The 21,664-nt window shown below is 37.9% G+C and overlaps 2 protein-coding genes and 1 long non-coding RNA gene across 5 annotated transcripts in view; 1 reads left to right on the forward strand and 2 right to left on the reverse strand.

Annotated features, from left to right (window-relative positions):
- Positions 1 to 6: 6 nt before the first annotated feature.
- On the reverse strand, positions 7 to 5,305 carry Ndfip (Nedd4 family interacting protein). The gene is made up of 5 exons (XM_022081874.2): positions 5,130 to 5,305; positions 4,796 to 4,927; positions 4,422 to 4,656; positions 3,417 to 3,602; positions 7 to 2,945 (listed from the first exon to the last, which is right to left on the reverse strand). The coding sequence occupies exons 1-5, from the start codon at positions 5,154 to 5,156 to the stop codon at positions 2,842 to 2,844; spliced, it is 684 nt and encodes a 227-aa protein (XP_021937566.1). The 5' UTR covers positions 5,157 to 5,305; the 3' UTR covers positions 7 to 2,841.
- Positions 5,306 to 5,418: 113 nt separating this feature from the next.
- On the forward strand, positions 5,419 to 13,078 carry LOC110838568 (FAST kinase domain-containing protein 1, mitochondrial). Of its 3 annotated transcripts, none has more exons than XM_022081873.2 (10): positions 5,419 to 7,097; positions 7,665 to 7,951; positions 8,408 to 8,775; positions 9,089 to 9,577; positions 9,975 to 10,136; positions 10,864 to 11,014; positions 11,138 to 11,261; positions 11,651 to 11,764; positions 12,138 to 12,210; positions 12,770 to 13,078. In XM_022081873.2, exons 1-10 carry the CDS (start codon positions 6,248 to 6,250, stop codon positions 13,008 to 13,010), a joined length of 2,859 nt encoding a protein of 952 aa, XP_021937565.2. In that variant the 5' UTR covers positions 5,419 to 6,247; the 3' UTR covers positions 13,011 to 13,078. The 3 variants fall into 3 exon arrangements, with proteins under 3 accessions (XP_021937565.2, XP_021937563.2, XP_087209541.1); XM_022081871.2 differs by having other exon boundaries at positions 5,421 to 7,097; positions 9,975 to 10,214; XM_087353415.1 differs by having other exon boundaries at positions 5,430 to 6,314; positions 9,975 to 10,214.
- LOC147873067 (uncharacterized) overlaps positions 9,322 to 21,664 on the reverse strand; it is a 67,863-nt gene continuing 55,520 nt past the window's right edge. The window contains exon 6 of the long non-coding RNA XR_015536374.1: positions 9,322 to 9,461. This is a non-coding gene — a long non-coding RNA (uncharacterized LOC147873067). The remainder of the gene's footprint in view (positions 9,462 to 21,664) is intronic.

Below are 21,664 nucleotides of genomic sequence, written 5' to 3' on the forward strand. Positions count from 1 at the left end.
GTTAAGTAACAATTACATTCAATTTACTAAACACCTGAAAAAATACATGAAATCAAACATATGTTTAAATCAAGAAATCTGAACATAATACAACTTCCAAACTGTGACAGTTAAAATGCTGGTACATATAATCATTATTCCCAAACTCTCCTAATTATGTTAGAAAAGTTTAATTTCATTTTACCATGAAACATTTATGTATACTTTAAATTCAACAATGGCTTTTGCACCAAACTGTGAAATCTTTCTACTCACAATTTATGCAATTCCAACATATTTGTAAACAAGAATAGGATACTGTGCTGAAAAGAATACAGGCACTAAAACTGCAGACCTACAATCATAAAATTATGCTACCTACAAGTCTAAGCCATTGTTATTCACACTTTTCCTTATACACTATAACTTACCCTCTATAATTTACATATTACAAAAGCAGGAAAAGCACTTGAAGTACCATTACTATATTGTCCATACCTAGCATTTATCATTACAAGTAAAGAAATACATAGTGAGAGCAAGTTAATGTATTATGTAAAACATTTTTTTAAAAAATAAATCACTGGATCCATCCCATCAATCCACAATCCATATGTAACAAGCAACAACCATTTGTAGGGTAATACAACCGTAAATTTACAGAACCACTTCTTCAACATTCCTCACATCCCACAAAATCCTACTTTCTCTTCACGCAAGAAATTACCAGTAATAATGCTGAGCACTACAACATCAGACTGACAAATTATTACATGGAATCTGAACACAATCTGATATAAGATGCTCAAGAATAAGGACCTGTTAGGCAAGCTTCATATACTTTCTATAACATAGCAATACTTTACATGACAATTCTAAAAAAATTCCTATACTTTCGTAAACTTCAGAAAAAGTAAGCACACATGAAACATTATTTGTAGAACTGTGATACACAATATATAGCAAAGAATAAAAATTCCGAACAAGTTACATTTGAAATTCTGTGGCGTTGCATAGCAACTGCATGAAAGCAACAATTGTCAGTCACGAGGGGTTTACGTAATACCAGCTTTGCCTGCTACTGCCGCAAATTACAGATTATATAAACCATAACGGAATCAGTTGTATGAACTATTTTCTGAATATAAACACTTCATAAGTTGGCAGCAATACTATGGAAATAAGAAATATGAATGATTTTTGTTTATGTTTATGTTTAAACTTAAAAGTTCACCTAAAGGGCTACACTCCTAAGTCTTACATCCATTCCCCACCTCCTTCCACATTATTATTCTATCTATATTACAACTACAATTCTATCTCCGACAGTATCCTGAAATAAAACGAATTTTCAGCCAACTCATGTTTACTTCCTGCAAATATTTTACAACAAATGTAAAACTACTTTCTCCATAAATGGATTGAGAAACGGACAAAAGGCTTTGAAATAAAGAAATTCTGTCCCTTATTAGGAAATAGATTAAACAAAACAAAATTAATGTGAATAAAACCTGATAAATATTAATGGGGAAAAAAAAAAGGAAGAAATTTGTAATCCTCCACACTTAATAACAAGTGCAAGGGGATGTGGTAGTGAATTGGACTATAACGTACTTGTGATGCAAGCATAAAAGCACAGAGGTGGCTGGGTTGAGGATATTAAAGGTAATCACTACATCCCCCATCCTCAGAGTAATAAAACTACATCCACACAGAGAGACCTCTGTATTCAACATGGAACATATTTGAACAAACTGCCTGTCCACATTCATCCCAAAGAAAATTGAGATGTTCAGCGATGATTAGAAACAAAAGCTGATGGACAAGTACATAAAAATGGGTAACATACTGTAATGATTTAATATCTTCTGAAATTCATGTTTAAATTTAACAATATTAATTCACAAATAGTAAACACACTGCAAACACTAAATAGCACTCCACAGCATCCCTCTCCTTTGCCAAAGATACAGTTCTGACTAGTTTCATAGATGCAAAAATTAAATACATTCTCACAATGACAAATTAAAGACACGGCTGTCCTGTTAAGTGTAATAATAAGAAAACAAAATGGAATTCTAAATGATCCCCTTTACTATATAAATTAGATTCTTGGATTTATAAAACCAAAGTAAAAAAATATTTGCTTTCTATTGTGTTTACGAAACTCTCATTCCTTTACACCACCACCATTTGTGAAAACAAACTTCAGATAAAATAATTTTATTGGATAGACGGAACCGTGTACTGGGCGGCAATAACAAGCTTAAAATGGCTACCAGTCACTAACTGATCAACTTTATCAGTATTTATGAAAATCAGACCATTTCAGTCCTTTCAGAACATGAACTTGCTTTCTTAAAATTTGTCAATGTTTTACATTACTTTCCTATTAAAGAATTCTGTACTACAGTAAATTACACAATCCGCACGACATGTTACCAAACAACGTATTCTCCATGGCTGAGATATATTTTGACAGAACCTAACAATTTTCCAGTTCATTCAATGTCCAGTTACTGATGTATGAATCCTTGGGTTAAATACAAAAAACCACTTCAGATATATCAATTTATAGAATACAAAGATTACTACAAACGACGACGTGCTTCACACAAATGTTGTCACCAAATACTATACATATATGACGCTGACCGATATCTTTATGAAGTAATGGACCAGAGACATTTGGATGAAATTAAGAAAATCATTTCATGAAATATATTTGCGTTACTTTAAGCAATAGCACTAATAATATCAATTATTTTCCATGTCCGCAAAGAAGTCAAGTCAATCTGTTGGGATTATTATAATCTTAGGATGGGTTTCCTGTAGAAGTGAAAAGGTTATTCAAATTATGCCTCAGTAGAAGAAGAGAAGTCGCTCTTGAGCACTTCCTGACAGCAAACGCCACCCTCGCTTGATGTTCAAATACTGGATGATGGCACGAACACAAATTAGAAGTCCTGAAATAATAAAACTCATACAATATTTGTTCTGATTTGATGCTGTCAATCTACAACAGTTTCCACACATACTGACACTACTCAGGATATCATCCTTTAAAGAAGAACATTACAAAATCATAGAATTTCGTCAAGTATGAATCCTTAGAATTTCCATAATGCTAAGCCATCATGTTTTGTACGCATCAGCTACAAATTACTTCTCACGAGCCGATCACAAAGATTAACCAAACTCCCCAACGCCAGAAGTTAATGTACCACCAACAAAATAATAAAAGCAAATCAAGTCTCAGGTCACAGAATCTTTAAAATGAATTAAGATTAAAAACTTGGGAAGATCCTAACATTGTTTATGCTTTGTCTCCATAAAAAAATCCACATGAAAATGCATAAATTCTGTTTTATACAGTTAACATTCCAGTATAGAATAGACAAATTTAAGAAAAAAGTTTGTTACTAATACAATATTACCAAAAGCCATTATGAGCCACCATAGCCAACTGTTTTCACGAGAAGCAAACTCTGTTGAGTGCTTGACGATGAAAGTCCACTTAGCAAGTGACAGTCCAAATCCAGACAAGGCTCCGTAACGAGCAGCGATCGTATGACAGAAACACATCAACAACAGGAAACCAATCCAGTTGAACAGGAATGCAACTACAAATAAAATTTTAAAAATATATTAGTTTTAAGACACTAACAAATACATGGTGGTGAATCATTTCTAAATGACAGAGCGGGATTGGTGCATGACTATCATATATAAACATCTGAACCATTCTTATCTAAAAATTAAAAGATTAACATATATATAAAAAATAATATTTTGTATGGGTGTAAAACTTGGTCTCTTACATTAAAGGTAAAGAATAGATGAAGGGTGATAGTGGCTATCTTCCAGGATATTGCACAGTGTAGTCTGGTAGAAACTGACCAGCATTTCAAAGGTGCTTACTGCCTACATCAAGCACCTCTCAATCGCTAGTCAATTTATCCCAAAAGACAGCCATTCTCATACTCACTATAAAAAAAATGAAATGTCACAGACTGAGAGTGCTCGGAAGCAGGGAGCTGAGAACACTTGGACATTATGGAACCGAAATGGCTGGAGAAAATTCCATGAGGGACTTCATATTTATTTACTGATGATGTGAGTAGCTCACACTATATAGTATCAATCGACAGATAATGAACTAGAAGGGCTATGGAAGGAAGTGGTTGTGGCCTAATTTGGGGTACTATCCTGGAATTTGCTTGGAAGTCTGGAGAATATCATGGAACACTTGTCATGACAGATGGTCTCCAGGCCAAGATTTAAATGAAGGCTTTTCCTAAGATGAAGTTAAGTGATAACCATTCAGCCACTATGTTCAGCAAGAAACCTCATTCACAAAAAACTAGCAAATAACCCATATGAAGAAAGAGAGAAAATTCTATATTTATGCTAAATATCTACCTCTAATGCATTTACCTTACCTAAGAAAGCTGTGAAGAACATGAAATCTGTTCCCAGAAGTCCTGACTCAGTGTCTCCATCTGGAGATTCTGTATCAATAGCTAGAAAAGCTAAAGGTACTCGAGGTGATGTGTGTTCACCTTGAAGAGATTTCTCCCGTTGAACGTCTTCATAAGTTGGTAATTTTGTGGCCACCTCATATGGTGGCGGAGCAGAAAAATCTGCCTTTGGAGGAGGAATATCTTCTTCATCACTCTGTTTACACATTTCAATAACAGAAAACACATCAAAAGAGGGAAATGCAAATACAGTACATTATAATTTACATATACTACAATATAACAAAACACCTTCATTAAAAACTCAAACATACAATTACAGCTCAACTCTTTACCTGCTCTTCTGAATCTCGAAGTAAAGGTGGTACTCCACTAATTGTCATCTCAGTCTCAGGCAATGTAGTAGCAGGGACAGTAACTGTCACAGTGACAGACATAGGTGGCTGCTGCTGATCTGCTGAAGCAGCCTGTTGAAGTTAAAATAGAAAAAGATGGGTTATATACAGATCATTGAATAAAAAACAAAACTGTATAAAACAATTGCGTCTGTGGCAAACAGAGGAGCATAGACATTAGTTGTCACTTCGAAGATAATATATGTGACCTCCAACTTGTTAAGAAGTAGGGCCATTGTGAAAACTTCGAAATTTGTAAACAAACATATCTTACCACGTCACAACATATATTCCTGTCCATCCTTCAGATTTCTTACTTTGAACTTGTGTTGGAAAGCGACAACAATTAAGAGTTTAGAAATAAAACAAATTTTAAACAAATATGTTTCCTATTATACTACACTAATCGATGGAACACAATACTGACAACCACAGATTACGAAAGGACTGATTAATATCATGGTGCATTCTGAAATCACTGTTCCTCACATTTCACGATATCAAAGATTATTTTTCACAGCAAACTTGTCATAGTTGTTAGTGAACGTTGTAAAGAAAAGGAAACCAGCCTTCACTTGCAACATGAATAATTATGGTCAAATATATTGAAAATGGAATGTGACGGTCCGAGAAAAATCCTTGTCATGTTCAGCTTTCCACAACATAACGGTTTTTGGCACTGATAATAACTAAATACAAGAAGGATTCAGGTTCTCACGGAGGCGAATGATGATGGCTGTCTTCTGGTGCGTTGCGCCGTTTAATGTGGTAGAAGCGGTACTTGCTTCCTCAATTATCAGGGCTTGAGTGCAAGGAGCTTTGAAATGGACAATCTTATTCCAGACTACATGGTGCAGGCCTGAGATAAACCACGAAAAAACCAGTCATGACAGCCGGTCTCCGGGACCTCCCGAATACGAAGCATGAGTGTTACTCACGACGTTCAGTTCGTAATAAATAGAAATATGTTTCCGACATTGAGATGTACTAACACGTACTCGTCATTCAGACTTTTGTGAGATATAATGTACGTATCACAGCACAACCTATATGGCATTGCACCATGTAAAATCATCCTAGATGCGCAATCCTTGTGGTAGTTGAGGGTGTTTGTGAGGTTATGATTTCTAACCTAAAAATCCTACGATTTCTAGCCTGTAAAGAGCAAGAGCATTCTGCACGGTCAACTTTGGCATAATGTTTTATGTCACCTCGAAGATCATATACAGGTGGCAATGTGATGTGATTCCACTCATAATAGTGTGTGAATAGTTTAATGGATTGTTTTTGTATCCGCCTTCAACTCTGTAATTCATCACTTTTAAATATGAATTCGAACGTAATTATTACAATGTTGACATTGTAATTTGAGTTTATGTAATAAAAACAGAAATGACGCCTTTTTACAGTATCGGGAGACACACCGTTGTACGGAGTGTGTCTTGGCTTCGAATAAAACGTGCGTTATTCTCAACAAAGTTTATGTATTCAAATTCGGTACCTAAAGACCTAACAAGACTTACCTTGATGCCACTGTTTAGGCAGATCCCAATTCCAGTTTGTAACAATGTAACTTGTATTGTTCAAGTTAAATATGTGCATGAAGGAGCTGGAATTGAAAGTGATAGTGAATTGGAAGAAGCTGCAGAGGAAGGGATTGACCTGTACAATGAATCTGAGACTTTTTCTTTTAGGAATATATTGTACCCAATTTCAGAAGATCCTCTCATTAAACAGCTGAATGCTTCTACTTCAGTACAAGATGTGTTTAATTTCATAAAAGGGTATAAATGTGAATTAGATGGGCAACTTGTGAGCCAGGCTGTCATAATTTTATGGGATCTTCAAAAGATTTTCTATAAAGTGAATGTTCTGAATTTATACCAAAACCAGGTTCTCAGTTCTTTGTTAAACCCATATGACATTCTTAATAACTATATTAATGAAGTTAGCGGACATCCAGATTTTGGGATGCTTTTGCACTTAGTGAGCCAGTGGAATGAAGATATGTCAGTTGATGCTCTCACAGCAACAATACTTTATTTAAATAAAATGGGTGTAGATGTCCACCATCCTGTAATGCAGAAATTAATAGATCGTTGTGAATACATGTTGGAGAGCTGTGGCCCAAGATTTCCTCTAACAGCATTGTCTCGTTTCACTGTGGCAGTTAACAGTGGGAGAGGACTGTGGCGAGTCTTGGTCTCCAAGATGACACTGCCACGTATATTAACTGGTATTGGTATGTTCTTTAGTGCTGGGCCATGTTGGTGTCAGTATGTTCTGAATGGTCTTGATGATGTTATATTAAAATCTGGATTGTTGGGTTTTTGGCCTTTGTCTTTCATCTGGTGTTATAAAATTATGGAATGTTTTGAGGGCTGGATCTGCCCTCACTGGTCCAGTCATTCTAATGGACCTCACAGATTAGGTGCCGCCCTCCTTCACCACACCTAAAGAAGATGGCAGATCCAATCCTTGAAACATGTAATTTTATAACACCAGACAATGGACAAAGTCCCAAAATCAAACAATCCAGTGTGTTAGTGTGGCTGTATATAGAAGTGCAAAGATGCATCTCATTAATAATTTACAAATGGTGTATTACAGTATAGAATTCAGTGCTGTGTGTCACAATAATTATCTAGACTTGAAGACTGTACACCAGACCTAGGTTTTTTGTGGTTTTCCTCAGTTCCTCCATACAAATACTAATTTCAAATGATTTGTGACAGTGTAAATCAGTTATAAGAAATGAAAAATCTTGAATGAGAAAGAGTTTGGTATTCAATTTTTTCTTCTTTTGTAGAATCTTGCAACAGCGCAGAAGAGTTTCGACTACTAACAATATGCCTTGTCAACATCTGTCAGCTGGTCAGTAATTCTGTCTTAAACGCATACAAATCCAAAGCAGACTCTCTAGTAGAGAGAGGAATAATTACAGCACAGGATTCAAAAGTTATCACCAAAGCTGTCAGATTTCTTAACTACCCACAATGGTCTGATCAGAATGGTGCCAGCACACAAAGACTACTGCTGGTTCTTAAAGGCAGCATCTGTGGAATTTCACCAAAGGATCTTGTAGCCTTGCACAAGGTAATGTAACAGTAAATAAGACAAATGGTGATGCCTTTCCTTGTGATGTAGTTGAGTGATTTCTGTGATGATTTGACTGAAAGAGAGGGGTGATCACAGCCAGGACTCCAGAAATACAGCGGCCCACTTCCCATGGTCAAGTTAAAGGAATCTAGTGGTGTGTATAAAGCATATTGCTTACCTTTTGGTGAGGGCATTTTCCCATGTCACTTGGAACCCACCGAGCTATATTCTGCTCTGTTGTGAGTAACCCATTTTCCAGTGGTTCAAGCGCTGCCATCTCAGCATGCTGTTATGGTGGGTTCTATATTAAGTGGAATACACAATATTTAAATTGTATTTTTGGAACCTTGTATCTGAGAAGTTCATTATCTTGGAAGTATCTGTGATATTAAACTTTTATGTGTTTCCAGATTTGAAAAGAAAAGTTACTATACCAACAAAGTTTATTCACAGGTTTTTCAGACTCACCTGGAACCTGCTGACATTGTAGATGAAATGCATGACGCTGCTACTCAGTTTTTGTCACAAGTGGAAGATGAAAGAATTTCCAGTAATCCATTAGCGTTCCAGGTGACAACAGACCTACTGTCTTGTCTGGTATCCTTCTCGTCTCCAACACAAAAGCTGGCACTTGAGAAACTTGCACAGCGCCATGTAGAGGGATGTACACCATCATCTTTGCCAACTCTTTTCAAGATTCTTCGACAGCTTAAGACGTCCAATGTCAAACTTTGTGATGGATTCTGGTCAAGGACCCTTCAGTGTATGGAGAATATTCCAGAAGAGAGAGAAGACTATAAACTTTTTAGAGTCACTCATAGGTTAGTTGAGGAATTTCAATTTTTTGGTTTGTCATGTGTAAGTTTTTGTTTTATTCTTCATCTAAAGTACTTTTGACATCACTGAGTGTTATTACACCATTGTAATTTCTAACCTAGAGTTATAATTGAAATATATAACTGAAGATCTTCATTTGAAATGTTGAAATTTTTGCTGATGTTGTTAACGTAGCAATAAATCATTTTTTGACTTACTTAATGACTTAGTTTCTCAGCGATTTAGTTTCTTTAAACATACCGTGCTCCGCGGTGTTAGTGTACTAGCAAATTAATGCATGACTTTCTCACCTCGAAGGTACATGCACTTCAACAATAATCTTGGTGGAACGTACCGTCACTATGAGCTGGAGAGGCGATTGATCCATTGGTTGTGGCATGAAGTAGAGAATGGTACTGCTGGTGTGATGCCATCAAAGTTTGCACGTGTTGCTTCATTTATATTAGCATATGGTAATATCGGTCAGGCAAGATCAACCGTTTCTGAATCCACCCTCACACAGATGGTGTGCAAAGTAGACGACATGGCCCCACAGTTCAACAAAACAGACTGCGTGTATATTTCAAGAGGACTGCACATTGGTACAACTTTTGGGTGTCAGAGAAAAGGCATTTCTTCACGCCTTCTGAGTGTGTTCACAAATGTAGATACAGCCATGAATAATTGTGCCCTGCAACATTTAAAGGAAGAAGTGTTATCACTTTCTGATATCAACAAGATTACGAAAGCTTATATCAACAGGAGAGGAACATGTGACACACAGCTATTTGAGCATTTAATTAAGAGGTACGTCTATTGGTATAGGGACGCATTAATTACAAAACTCTATATTTCTTACATAAATATGTTAAATAAGAAGAGAGATTTGCCATGCATCCATTTTAAGTCTTGTCAAACGATCAGCGTGTCAGTCAAAAAAGAACACTTCATTGTGTTCAGTTGCTGTGAAAGCTTCGAACCTTCTGTTTCCATTCATGTCTATTATGAAGTGTGTGGCATTTACCCTGCACATTTAATTCTCCTCTATCTCGTAGGCACTTGTGCCAGATCTCTCATTCGCTTGTTTAAGGACATTGTATTTGGAACACAAATTTCTTATTTTATTTTATTTTTCTAGTTTCAGATTATGTTGCTTTGTGGTTGGAACAACGTAAGGAATATTGACAAAGTGTTACAATTGCAGGCATGAGAACTTCAGTGGTGCTGTTTCTTCAAGAGGGTTGCGAGACGTTTCAGCCAACTTGCTGGCAATGAACTGTTTGGTGCCCGGCACGGTAGATCAGCTAGTGAATTACGTCGTTGAGAACGGTGACCATATTCTGGGTGACACAGTAGTGAAATTGCTGTATGTGTGTTACTGTCTGGGGTACACACCAACCCAAACTAATTCTTTCTTTTCAGTGGCATCGGGCATCATTCTTAGGTAATCGACAGTAACAGCGTTAACTCATTAAGTCTCCTTAAATGGCTATTGCTTGGCCTGGAGTATTATTTTAAGTGGTGGGGTCGAAGTGGGTGGTGCAAGCGAGTACTGTCTGTCGTCATTATGTGGCTCTGTGGACATTGTGACTGCCCACAAGTAGTGTTTGATGTTAGACTGCAATGGCTTAATGCTCTTCCTAACATAAATATCCGCGTTTATAAAATCAAACATAAACCTTGCAGTGTGATCAACATTCCTGACATTATTTATTGATATTTTCCAGTTGTCAGGCAGTAGCCATCTTTGTCAGATTGCGTCAGGAATTCACTGGGAGTGAGGCAAAATATACTATACTGTATTATTATTTCTGCAAAACATAAATCTGTATCATTTCTGAAAAGCCTCTAATTCATAATTCGTTGATAATGTGTAGCACTTTTAAAAATAAATCTGGTAACAATTCTGCGTGTATCTGTAAAGAGATGTTGGTTGGTGCTTAAACACAGGGGTAACTTTACCGCAGATTTATTAAGATGCTATTAACATTTCTATACAGTTTTAGAAAATCTGAACTTGAACTCCTACTATGAGTTTGTGATTGTCCAAAACTATTGTACTACTAAAGGTAATACATTTATTTCTAAAACAGGGATAAAGAACGATTACAAGGGTTGATCTTGATTCAAGCCGCCATTGCATTCTGCTTCTTTCATCACCTTCCAGAGGATCTTGTGCACTTCATCTTTACTGTAGATTTTCTTGAGAGATTGGACGAAGAGGTTCTCAACTGTTATGCCAAGGTATCTCGAGGATTTACAATTGTCTGTAACATTTCTAGTGCACTTATTAATTCTGTTACGTAATTTCATTTTTTGTCCTATATGTGCACATTATTTGAGTTACGTCCATCCGTGTCTTTACAGGCGTCATACCCTGTTCGCGTTCGCTACACTATGATGCATCTTAATCGCGCCGTTTGCCTTGATTATCCAGAGACTGATATACCCTGGTTCCATGAGAAGTACTGTCAACAGACTGCAGCTCTAGGTAATGCGATGTGTATTTTTTCATTTGTTTTATGGTACAATTGCATTAGTTTAACATTACAAAACTCCAAGCGTTGTACGAAGCCGTCCTCTGATGAGTCAAAATGCCTTTGATTGCTGAATCTGGAAAGTGCTGGTGTATCTTGCATTTTGTTTCATTTTCTGCGAACAGATCTGTCCATCTCATCACTCTGTTCGTATATCACATTCTGCCAACATTTTGACGCTGACCACTCACCCCCATCTAGTGCCAAGGTTAAAGAATGAGTAGGAGCTATGCCTCCTCTGCCCCCAAGCGCCTGCATGGCGTGTAGCGGGACTGCTTTAATTTTTACACTTAAGTGAAAACAGGAATATAATATATGTCATTTCATTGTCTTGTCTTCGCAGAGTCGCCGAAGTCGAGTCCTTTTCACGATGACGTCCGTCAGATTTTGATTTCCGTAATGGGAAGTGAACAGTACGTCCAAGTAAACAGATATTCGCCGTACTTCTATAGACTGGGTGAGCTTTTCTGATGTTCTCAAATTTCATTGCACGCAATTATTGTAGCGCGTATTTCTCGAGCATTTGGCACGGAGGAGGATTTCTGAGTTCCTGACGTAAGATGCAATGACGTCTTTTGTTCTTTGGGGTGGACCATCATCTACGGACTCTGATGCACCATTTGAAATTAGGTCAATGCAAATTAATGTGGTTAAGGAATGAAATTTATTAATTTCTACCTTATCTGAAATTACCATCACAACTGAAAGAACATGTAATATTTTGTAATATGTGATACTCGTTATCTTTTATTGTAGAGATCGCAAATCTTGCTCTCGGAAAGGAAGATCTGCCGCTTTTTAAAACGCTGTTTTCCCGTTCATGTTCACAGATTTCCAAGTTCTGCTGAATAAGGACAAGGTGCCTGTCACCCTCAGGCATCAAGGAGACTCAAATATTACCAGGTTGGATATTTTACGGAACTCTGACGTCAGACTTAGAGTTTCTTGTGTCATGCATCGGTAGATGTGGGAACCAAGAAGTTCTTCAAAATCTTTATGTAGGGAAATAACAGTTCATATTTCAGGGTTTTACATGCCGGTCGCAGTGGCCGCGCGGTCTGAGGCGTGGGCCTTGTCCCGCTTGGTCGCTGGGACCGTGGGTTCGAATCCCACTCAAGCCATGGATGTTTTTCTGTGTCGTGCCGTCCTGTGTACAGGTAGAGGCCTTGCGACGGGCCGATCCCTCGTCCAGGGAGTCCTACCGAATGACTAAATAGATCGAGCAACCTCCAAAAAGAGAGGAAAAAGCAGACCCCACCAAAGCCAGACAAATGATAAGAAAAAGAAGAGATTTCATGGTTTTACATACATTTTATGTCTTATTACTGATAATGGTAGCTGTTCTATTGTTTATTTGAGTTTGTCGGACATGGAGACGGACCTCGGCCGTCCCCAATTTGTAGAAAACAAAACTCGTCATACTCCAGACAGCGAGAGACATTTATTGTCTTAATGCTCGCAGGATCGCAATACTGTTGTGGGGCGAAGACGCTTATACGAACGGCGTGACGCAGCTGCGCGGCAAGCAACAAGTGAAGCGACGTCACCTGGAGATGCTGGGGTACAGAGTGATAGGAATAAGTTCATCCGTGTGGAATTCTATGTACATGGCCGAACCGACCGCCAAGACCGATTACTTGCGACAAAAAATATGGCCTCCGTCACAAGATGGCTTCGTGCAACACCACTACAAGAAATCGTGACCAGCGATTTGTCCGTAACATAGAAATTGTATTACTGACCTCAGGAATAAATAATATAAGGAACAGTTTTCATCGTGGCTTTATAATTCTCTGCTCCCAGGATATCGGAGAGAATTAAACATCTCTGAACTATTGAACCCCCTTAATACATAATCGCAACCTATTCCTCAACGAGTCCGGAATGTAAGCAGACTCCGGACAAAGCATTTAGTAATTCGTTGCCAGTTTTCAGCAGCCAACATTGACGCGTGATTGACAGACAACCAAAGAATTGACATATTTTGACATGGGCCCTCACTTCGCTGCATTTCATCATATTCTAGACGCGGCCTTTAAGGATGTGTTGATTAAACTTAGCAAAGGTAAAGTTGTGCACCGCACCGTGGAGATGCATGAGGGAGTGGAGGTGTAGCTCCACACATTCTCACTTCAGCTCCAGATTTTGCTGCCCATGGTACCTACGTTAAGACGGTGGTGGTACCAAGATATTCTTTTCATGTCGCAGGTATATTTATTATAGAATAATATCACCAGTATTTTCGTTCGATGGAGATCAGTTAAATTCTGACACCAAAATTTTATAAATCTGTTCAACAATTTCATAAATAACGTGAAGCTTGATATTTAATCAATGAATGTTTCCACAGGTCTTGACCGGATAACTCTTAAATGCGTGAGACTCATTCTAGACGTAATTAGAGTAGACGCAGATCGCTTCTTAAGACGTAATCTTAATGTAAGCAATGTCGAAAGACGTAAGAATTGACCCTGGAGCGTTTCCGGATAACACAATTTCTCATAATAACACTCGATCCGGGTTTTTTTTCTTTCAGTATTTGCAGTGACGGATTACATGCAAGAAATCGCATTTGCGCGAGACCGAGGTTGATTGTGGAATCCAGCACTATTTAAAAATGCTCAAAATTGTTTAGCGAAATGTATGTTCCAACAATTACCAGAGGTCTGGTCTACGAAGGTTTTTAAACTTTTTCGTGCGGTGAAAAACGAATAGATCCTTACACATTATACCATTCGTCTTGGTTAGGATTCACCAGGTACCTAATGCAAGACATCACTCACGAGATAGAACTTACTTTATTACTGCAAAAGAACTTCAGATGACTCTAAGCGCCTGTCAAATCCCTAAACCGCCGCTGGGCGCCTGATGTCCTTTCATCGTGTCAGAGATTAGGTCTAACGTCATCAGTAGGCGTTTTAATAGAAACGAGGGGTATCTTACAGTAATCAGCTTCCAGAAACATTGTAAAAGATTACGTGAACTCTTTATCTATCTGGGTCTTTGGGTCAATATGTCAAAACAGAATCAAATGCGCAAATTGTTTGTCATTTTGTGATAATATAATAAAAAACACTGACAACGCGGTGGCGGAAGTTACAAAATTGATTTCTTGTTTTATGTAAAAAAAAAAAGTTATCTATGATTGACATTTAAAAATAGTTCCCCCCCTCCCTCCCGGCCGATCCACACACTTGTAAGAATAAGTACGCAATTTCAAGTTCGAAATATATGATTTCCAAGTCTTAATACAGCCTAATTAAATCGTTATCGACTATTAATTTCAATTCATTGCAATTATAATTCCCTATTCTGTGATAATGTTGACGATGTAGACTGTTCAGCTCTAAATATGGAGACTGCATGCATGGTCATACCTTCTACGAGTCAACACAGCGTCACAACCCATAACCTCAAATCTCATGTGAAAATTGTTGAACTATAGTCGCTTCGATATTTCCCGCGATTTCTTGCTTAGTGTGTAAAGCTTGATCTTCCATTCGAATTTAAGCCTTTTCCCTCGGAAGAGATAAACCGGATTCAAACGAGTAATTCTGTGGTCTGAGTCATTATTTAATCATGGCGATGAGCGTGTCCTCTTCGCCTTCTTGCCCCAGTGGATAAACAAAAAACGTAGGCACATTTACAAAAGAGATTAAATGACGATTATTTTTAACGTGCTGAATGAGAATAAATATATAAATAAACATAATGTTTTATCATGTAGGGACACAGCTACATTACTTCTACGCATTAATCATTAATGTAAACTATAAGCCTGCTTATGGTGGGTAAAACGGCGAGTTCATTGTTCGAAAATTATAGTGTTCTGGGTCATGACACCGTGCAGAAGACAAAGAACTTACTACGCTGAGACTTCCGCCGTACCATCCCGATTTAAACCCCACTGAACTTATTTGGGCAGATTTAAAACAATGGGTTGCAAGCAAGGACACGTCTAAACCTAAGGACCTTAACCTCAATTTCCAAGTCCTTCGGGTTCACGGTGTTGCTAACAGTTGGCGCTGCTATGCACTGGCTGAACATTGCGTCTGTAATGTAATTATTTATTCGGAAGAAAACAGAAGAATCTTCAATTTAAATAATATTCGAGTTCACGTAAGTAATCACGAATTTCATTTTAAAGTTTCATTCAGAAGAAATCCATCTTGCGATATGCCTTCTTGACTTATTAATAATTATCATAATGCAAATGTTGGTGAAATCCTCACGTCTAATGCAATTCGTTCAAACAATGTTTGTTGAAAACAGTTGGTGGGAACACGGACGACTTAGTGGAAGCTGATCGTTGTAGTTATAAAATACTGTGACTTCCCCATGTTCGTACTTTTCAACACACAGACAAAATAATTAAAAATGTACGTCTATTACATGTGCGCAGTTCTTTCAAAAAACGTAGACCTAATACAGAGGGAATCATAGCAAACAATTGTCTTTCTGTACTCGTTGCTTTGTTAACGGGCCTTGGCGTATCCATATCGTGTATGAAGTAATTATAACAATACGAAACATCCAGCTTACAGAAAACGTCGACACGTCGACACCATTGTACTTTGACCATCAGGTAAACAGTTATTGAAGAACGCGTCACTCCTATTAATAAAACCAGAAATAAAAGAAGGCAGCTTGTCGCAAGAAGTAATTAATATTCAGTGTCAATGCCTTAACGCCACGTTATTCAGGCGTATTGTATTTATTTAGTGTTCTGTCTGACGACAGGTCCATATGAACAGGATCCTTCCATCCTTTTCTCGGACTGGGACCTGTTCATATACGTTCTTGGCAGATGATCCAGAAGTGGTTTGCCATTGCCTTCTTCTGTGTGTGAATGGAGTAATTGTTGGGATGCCACGGAGGAAAACTCCGTGTTGCCTAGACCACGGCCTTGCCCAACAACACAAGTTATAAATTCGGGCACCGCCGGGAATCGAACCCGAGACCCCAGGATTACCAATTATGGAAATAAAACTCCACGCATTCCTAACACGAACTTTTCTCTAATAGATGTCCTAGGCTACAAGGAATTACGGAAAATTATTCCATCTTTTCGTGTTCTTATCGGGACGCAAAGAATTGACATCAACAGACCAGAACGAATTAAGATAACATCTCAAGCAGACACCATTAACGTGAACGTGGCGGAAACGGTATCCTTCCTAACATTTGCTTCTCAGAACTGAGTCTTGTTTGTTTGTCTAGGCATAGTAACCGGAAACACTGTTTTGATATGTTATCTATTCCTTGCTCTATCAATTTCTTGTTTTCTTTCTAATCTGGCTACAAATTTGTTTATGCCGTATTGACTCATTAATCTAATGTATGTAATGCACATATTTTCAAAGATACAGCCGTGGCTTGTTTACATTTTATTTAGTGGTAAATGTAGTTTTAATCTACAAAACATGCCATTTGTACTCATTACCGTCATATTCAAAGCGCTCTAAGTGCCACGTTTGTTTTTATCCAAGGGAAATCGCGGTTTCTGCTTGCATTTTGCCAACGCCTGGTCACTGCCTAATCTACAAGGAAATCGCTCAGTGCAGATAAAATTTATCATGGAAATATAAAATTAAACACACACACTAAAGTTTTATGACAAAGGTGGATTATCGTCTACAGATTTGTATGAATATCATCCGCTGATTACGTTTTAAAGTTTCAAAATCCTTTTGACTTACGAATTTCACCTTCGTATTCATTAATTAATTTATTTATTTATTAATTGGACGACATACGTATCACACACAAAATAGATGAGAAATACAGGTCTGTGAAATATTTTAGTCGGGAAATTTTAAAAGTAAGAGATAACTTCGGACGCCAAGGAGTAGATGGGAAGATAATATCGAAATTAATTTTGTTGAAATTGGATCTGAGTACGTGAACTGATTCTTTGTTCTTTTCGATCATTCATGAAGGAGGGGAAAATCATATTTGGTTGTAAAAAAAATCCCTCAAGGTCTGTCTGTCATTAATTTAATCAGCTCTATAAGACTTCTGTAATTAATATTCTCTGGAGATAGACAGTTCTTCTTCTAAGACCGTACTGATATCAGTTCGTGTCGTGTGCGATATTTATTTTGAAATCCTTGACACTCACGATGTGTCTTGATCTCGTAAATTCAGCAGAAATTACATAATTCTAACGTAATCTCTTATTCTAGTGAAGTTGGGGATGAATGCAGTCGCCTTAAAACTCTTGTTAATTTGCTGAAGTAAGTGATATACGAGTCGCGCCCTTGGCTTTCTGATGACGTAGCGGCTAGAACGCTGGCCTTGTAATCCTGGGGGGGTCTCGGGTTCGATTCCCGGCGGTGCCCGAATTTATAACTTGTGTTGGGCAAGGCCGTGGTCTAGGCAACACGGAGTTTTCCTCCGTGGCATCCCAACAATTACTCCATTCACACACAGAAGAAGGCAATGGCAAACCACTTCTGGATCATCTGCCAAGAACGTATATGAACAGGTCCCAGTCCGAGAAAAGGATGGAAGGATCCTGTTCATATGGACCTGTCGTCAGACAGAACACTAAATAATAATAAGATGAGGTGGTCTAGCGGTTAGAACGCTGGCCTTGTAATCCTGGGGTCTCGGGTTCGAATTTATAACTTGTGTTGGGCAAGGCCGTGGTCTAGGCAACACGGAGTTTTCCTCCGTGGCATCCCAACAATTACTCCATTCACACACAGAAGAAGGCAATGGCAAACCACTTCTGGATCATCTGCCAAGAACGTATATGAACAGGTCCCAGTCCGAGAAAAGGATGGAAGGATCCTGTTCATATGGACCTGTCGTCAGACAGAACACTACAAATAAAAGCATTTCTATAACCGATTCCATTAGAGCACGAATTATAACTTCATTCTGTTCTGTACGGGTAAAAATCTCGGTCTCTTACGTCGAGGATAAGAGAGTGCCTGAGGAGAATATTTGGACCTAACATGGAGACCGAGCTCTGAAGTCAAACTCCACGCATTCTTTACCTTGGCACTTGGTGGAAAGTGGATGTTAACGCGAGTTCTCCACCGTCTCTGACATGTTTTCATTTAAGCCTGACACTAAGTTACGACATTCGTTCCTGTCAGTAGACTTTGACGACTACACGGAGAACGTAAGAAATTTCACGACGCACGCGTGTTACAATTCTTCCGCATTCTTTTATTTCATACTTAACGCAGGATCGCTAAAAAAAATCATGTCAAATGACACATCTGATTTGATTAAGTTAGCAGGGTAATGCTTATCAGTGGGTATAAGCGTTGTCATGGTAACGCTGTGAAGAGACCATCGACTTTACGCTCTGCATTATTCACCATAACATCACCGTGATTTACGTCTAGCTAATAATTGCGTTTTCAGATGAGATGTTCTTGGCGAATGGAAATTTGTTAGTTTTGTTTAAGACCTGGGAGTGTGAGCATCCAGACATTCGACGAAATCCCAGTTTAATGTTATCTTTAAACAAAATAGCAGATGCCCGAGGTTTATCTCGGCGTTTAATAATTAAGTCCCTACTTCTGTTCCCTGCTGTGGGCTTCTTAAAAATTCCTCTGCAATTCTATACAACAGACAATCCACGCAATGGCTGCGTAGTGAAATTTGCGGGGGGGGGGGGGGGGGGGGGGGGTTGTTTCTTTACGTATTTTGTGCTTAAGCAGAATTCCTTCTGCCAGTGCAACGCTATAAAATTTCGCGAGCAAAATAAACTTCTTATGTAAATGGATCCTTTATCTTGTTTGTGCAGTTTCTGAGGTGAAAATCCTTTTGACTTCTGCGTCTCAGTTTGCTCCGAGAGAGTTTCTTGTCACTAGACCTAATCTGTGGTCGACAGATGCCCCCTGAAAGACCTGTAGGGAGCTGTGAAGTTGATAAGTTCGACTCTGCAGAAATATGACGCACGAACGCTCCCATGTAAGATGCAGAAGGAGCTGGCATTTTTGTTGCTTGTGTAATTTATTACGACTAACTGATCTTTATATGAAGTCTAGAGACATTTGTCTGGAATACATTTCTCTAAACGGGCCCAGTGATCTTATCGTATCGAAATAAATCTTACGTCGTCTTCAAAAAAAAAGGGATTTCCACGTCACAACACTTCAAAATTTTCTTCAGATTAAATGCAAATTTACTAATAAATAAACTAACTGAGTTGAAGGGTAAATTTTACATTAAGAACTTTAATATTTTAATATTTTCCGTCAAATCACAATTTTAATAAGATAATAAAATATTTAAAATATCATTTCACGTTCCGCGGAACGTGAAATGATATTTTAAATATTTTATATTTTATTATCTTATTAAAATTGTGATTTGACGGAAAATATTAAAATATTAACCTAATTCACAATATGACGCAAATATACTACCTTATTAAGAACTTTGTTATAGGTTTTTCAAAATTCTCATAATCACATCGAAAACGGAATAAACGATAATCTTAAATTCGCCGTTATATTTAAAGTTTTCTGTTACTGAAAAAAAAACCCGCTTAGGTCTTCAGATGAATGACCTCTGAGACACTTGTAATCTTCGTGTTCAATTACTGCAGATATAAATATATAAAAATAGAAATTACTCAGTCAGTGTAAAAACTCGATGATTCTTTACCTAGAGAAAGTCGTTAAATATCCATATGTTTTTTAAATTAATTATTGGATTTTAAAATCTCACCTCAAAGATCAATATTACAAATACGAGACAGAACTCGCTTTATAAATTAATCACAGTTATAAACGCCTTAGCGGAAGGAAACAGAAAACAAAATTTGTATAAAGCGAAACATTTTGGCCTGTCATGCGCATTCAGATCCTTATTTCTGAGGGCCTTACAAGTTTTCTTGCCGATAGACAAGACTAACTAGCAATATCATTAAAGGATACTTGGGACTTATCACCAATAAAATGTTCTGTACTCTTTCTAAAGCATTGCATTGTCCGAGGCAGACAAACGAAACAATACAGTCCAATGTCAAGTTGAATGCTTTCAGTAAGTAACCTTTGATGCCTTACAGATAACGCGAAGATTAATACTGCAAATAGATACCTGTTCGCGTCAGCTGTTTGATCTTCGCGTGTGATTTGTTTAAGTTTTGTTGCCATGACTCCCCCGTGTAAACAGATCGATACACGAAGAAGGATCGATTTATGGGATAGATTACCTATCGCATTTGTCGGAGATCCGACGTGGTTTGTAGCAGTTACAGTCTGAAATGATTTAGGGGAAGATGATTTTCTAGTCTGGAATATAACTTTTTCGACGTTTCAGAGGTGCCTACTACCTCCATCACCATAAGCACCTCTGAAACGTCGAAAAAATTATATTCTAGATTACGCAGAAGACAAACATCTTTATACCTGACGCCGTGAGAACAATGACTCTCACCAATTTCGAAAAATTTTCCCTGATTTTGTACCTTTCGGTATTCTTGGTCCCTAAGGGCATTTCAGGGCTTTTGCTAACGCGGAAATGAACATCTGGCACTGCCATTTAAAATATGGGAGAGTCTAGGAATTGTATGTGCGGAGAATCGTGAAGGACAAGTTCATTATCTATGTACACGATAAACAATACGAAACAAAAACACAGTTGTGGATCACAAGAGAGCGCTTATTCAGAAAGATTACTGTATCTTTTGTTGGCATATCGAAAAGCAACACGTGTCTATGTGTTGCAATTCTCAAGTCCAGTGCCAAGTAACACAGCTTCAAAATCGCGATATACCAAAACAAACCACCAGTTCGATGCTCAGTCGTGACACTGAGACACTTTTTTTACTCCTGAAAGTATTTTCTGTGCCATTCTGGCTTCTTTATTCGCACTAACCCTGAAGTTCTGTGGCGTTCATGAATTTGTACGGCCACCAGGCTGATATTAAGGATGTTCGGGAGGTCAAAAGTACGACGGTGGAGCGGCCTTAATGAAAATGAAGTTCGGTTTGATTCCAAATTACTGGGAGAGAAGGTTATGACAAACTAAAAGGATTAGAAGATCCCTTTTCAGAGTTATTTTGTCTTGTATTGAGGTTAGATACGTCCATTAGAAACCGCTGCATAAAGGCATTTCGACCGTCTTCATGTTAAGAACATTTACAGGTTATTTGAGTAATTATTTACATTCTCTTCGTTAAATACCTAACAAACTGTTTCTACAATGAACAGTCATGTGGAGGGCCTGTTTATTCAAAAATCCTGTCAAGTGATAACAGGATTTGTGGTTCAAAAGCGATCTAAGACAATCGCTTTCTTCCTAGAAGTTGTCCAACCTTTCTCAATGTTCGTACACGGTCTCCTTCTAATGATTCTTCAATTTTATTTACCAATTTCTATAAGGAAAC

The sequence above is a fragment of the Zootermopsis nevadensis genome, unplaced genomic scaffold, assembly GCF_977971745.1.
Source record: "Zootermopsis nevadensis isolate Lab colony 2312 unplaced genomic scaffold, Znev_1.0 Znev_ptg000022l, whole genome shotgun sequence".
NCBI classification, from domain to species: domain Eukaryota; kingdom Metazoa; phylum Arthropoda; class Insecta; order Blattodea; family Termopsidae; genus Zootermopsis; species Zootermopsis nevadensis.

What these genes read in the sequence shown, in the direction of transcription:
- Ndfip (XM_022081874.2), bottom strand. Translation starts at nt 5,156, where the DNA reads ATGGACAGGAATATATGTTGTGACGTG. An exon ending in TTCGAGATTCAGAAGAGCAG is followed by an intron (nt 4,657 to 4,795) that starts GTAAAGAGTTGA and finishes ATGTGTAAACAG; the next exon opens with AGTGATGAAGAAGATATTCC. An exon ending in GTGGCTCATAATGGCTTTTG is followed by an intron (nt 2,946 to 3,416) that starts GTAATATTGTAT and finishes TTATTATTTCAG; the next exon opens with GACTTCTAATTTGTGTTCGT.
- LOC110838568 (XM_022081871.2), top strand. Translation starts at nt 6,248, where the DNA reads ATGACGCCTTTTTACAGTATCGGGAGACACACCGTTGTACGGAGTGTG. An exon ending in CTTTTTAGAGTCACTCATAG is followed by an intron (nt 8,776 to 9,088) that starts GTTAGTTGAGGA and finishes CTCACCTCGAAG; the next exon opens with GTACATGCACTTCAACAATA. An exon ending in TCAACAGACTGCAGCTCTAG is followed by an intron (nt 11,262 to 11,650) that starts GTAATGCGATGT and finishes TTGTCTTCGCAG; the next exon opens with AGTCGCCGAAGTCGAGTCCT.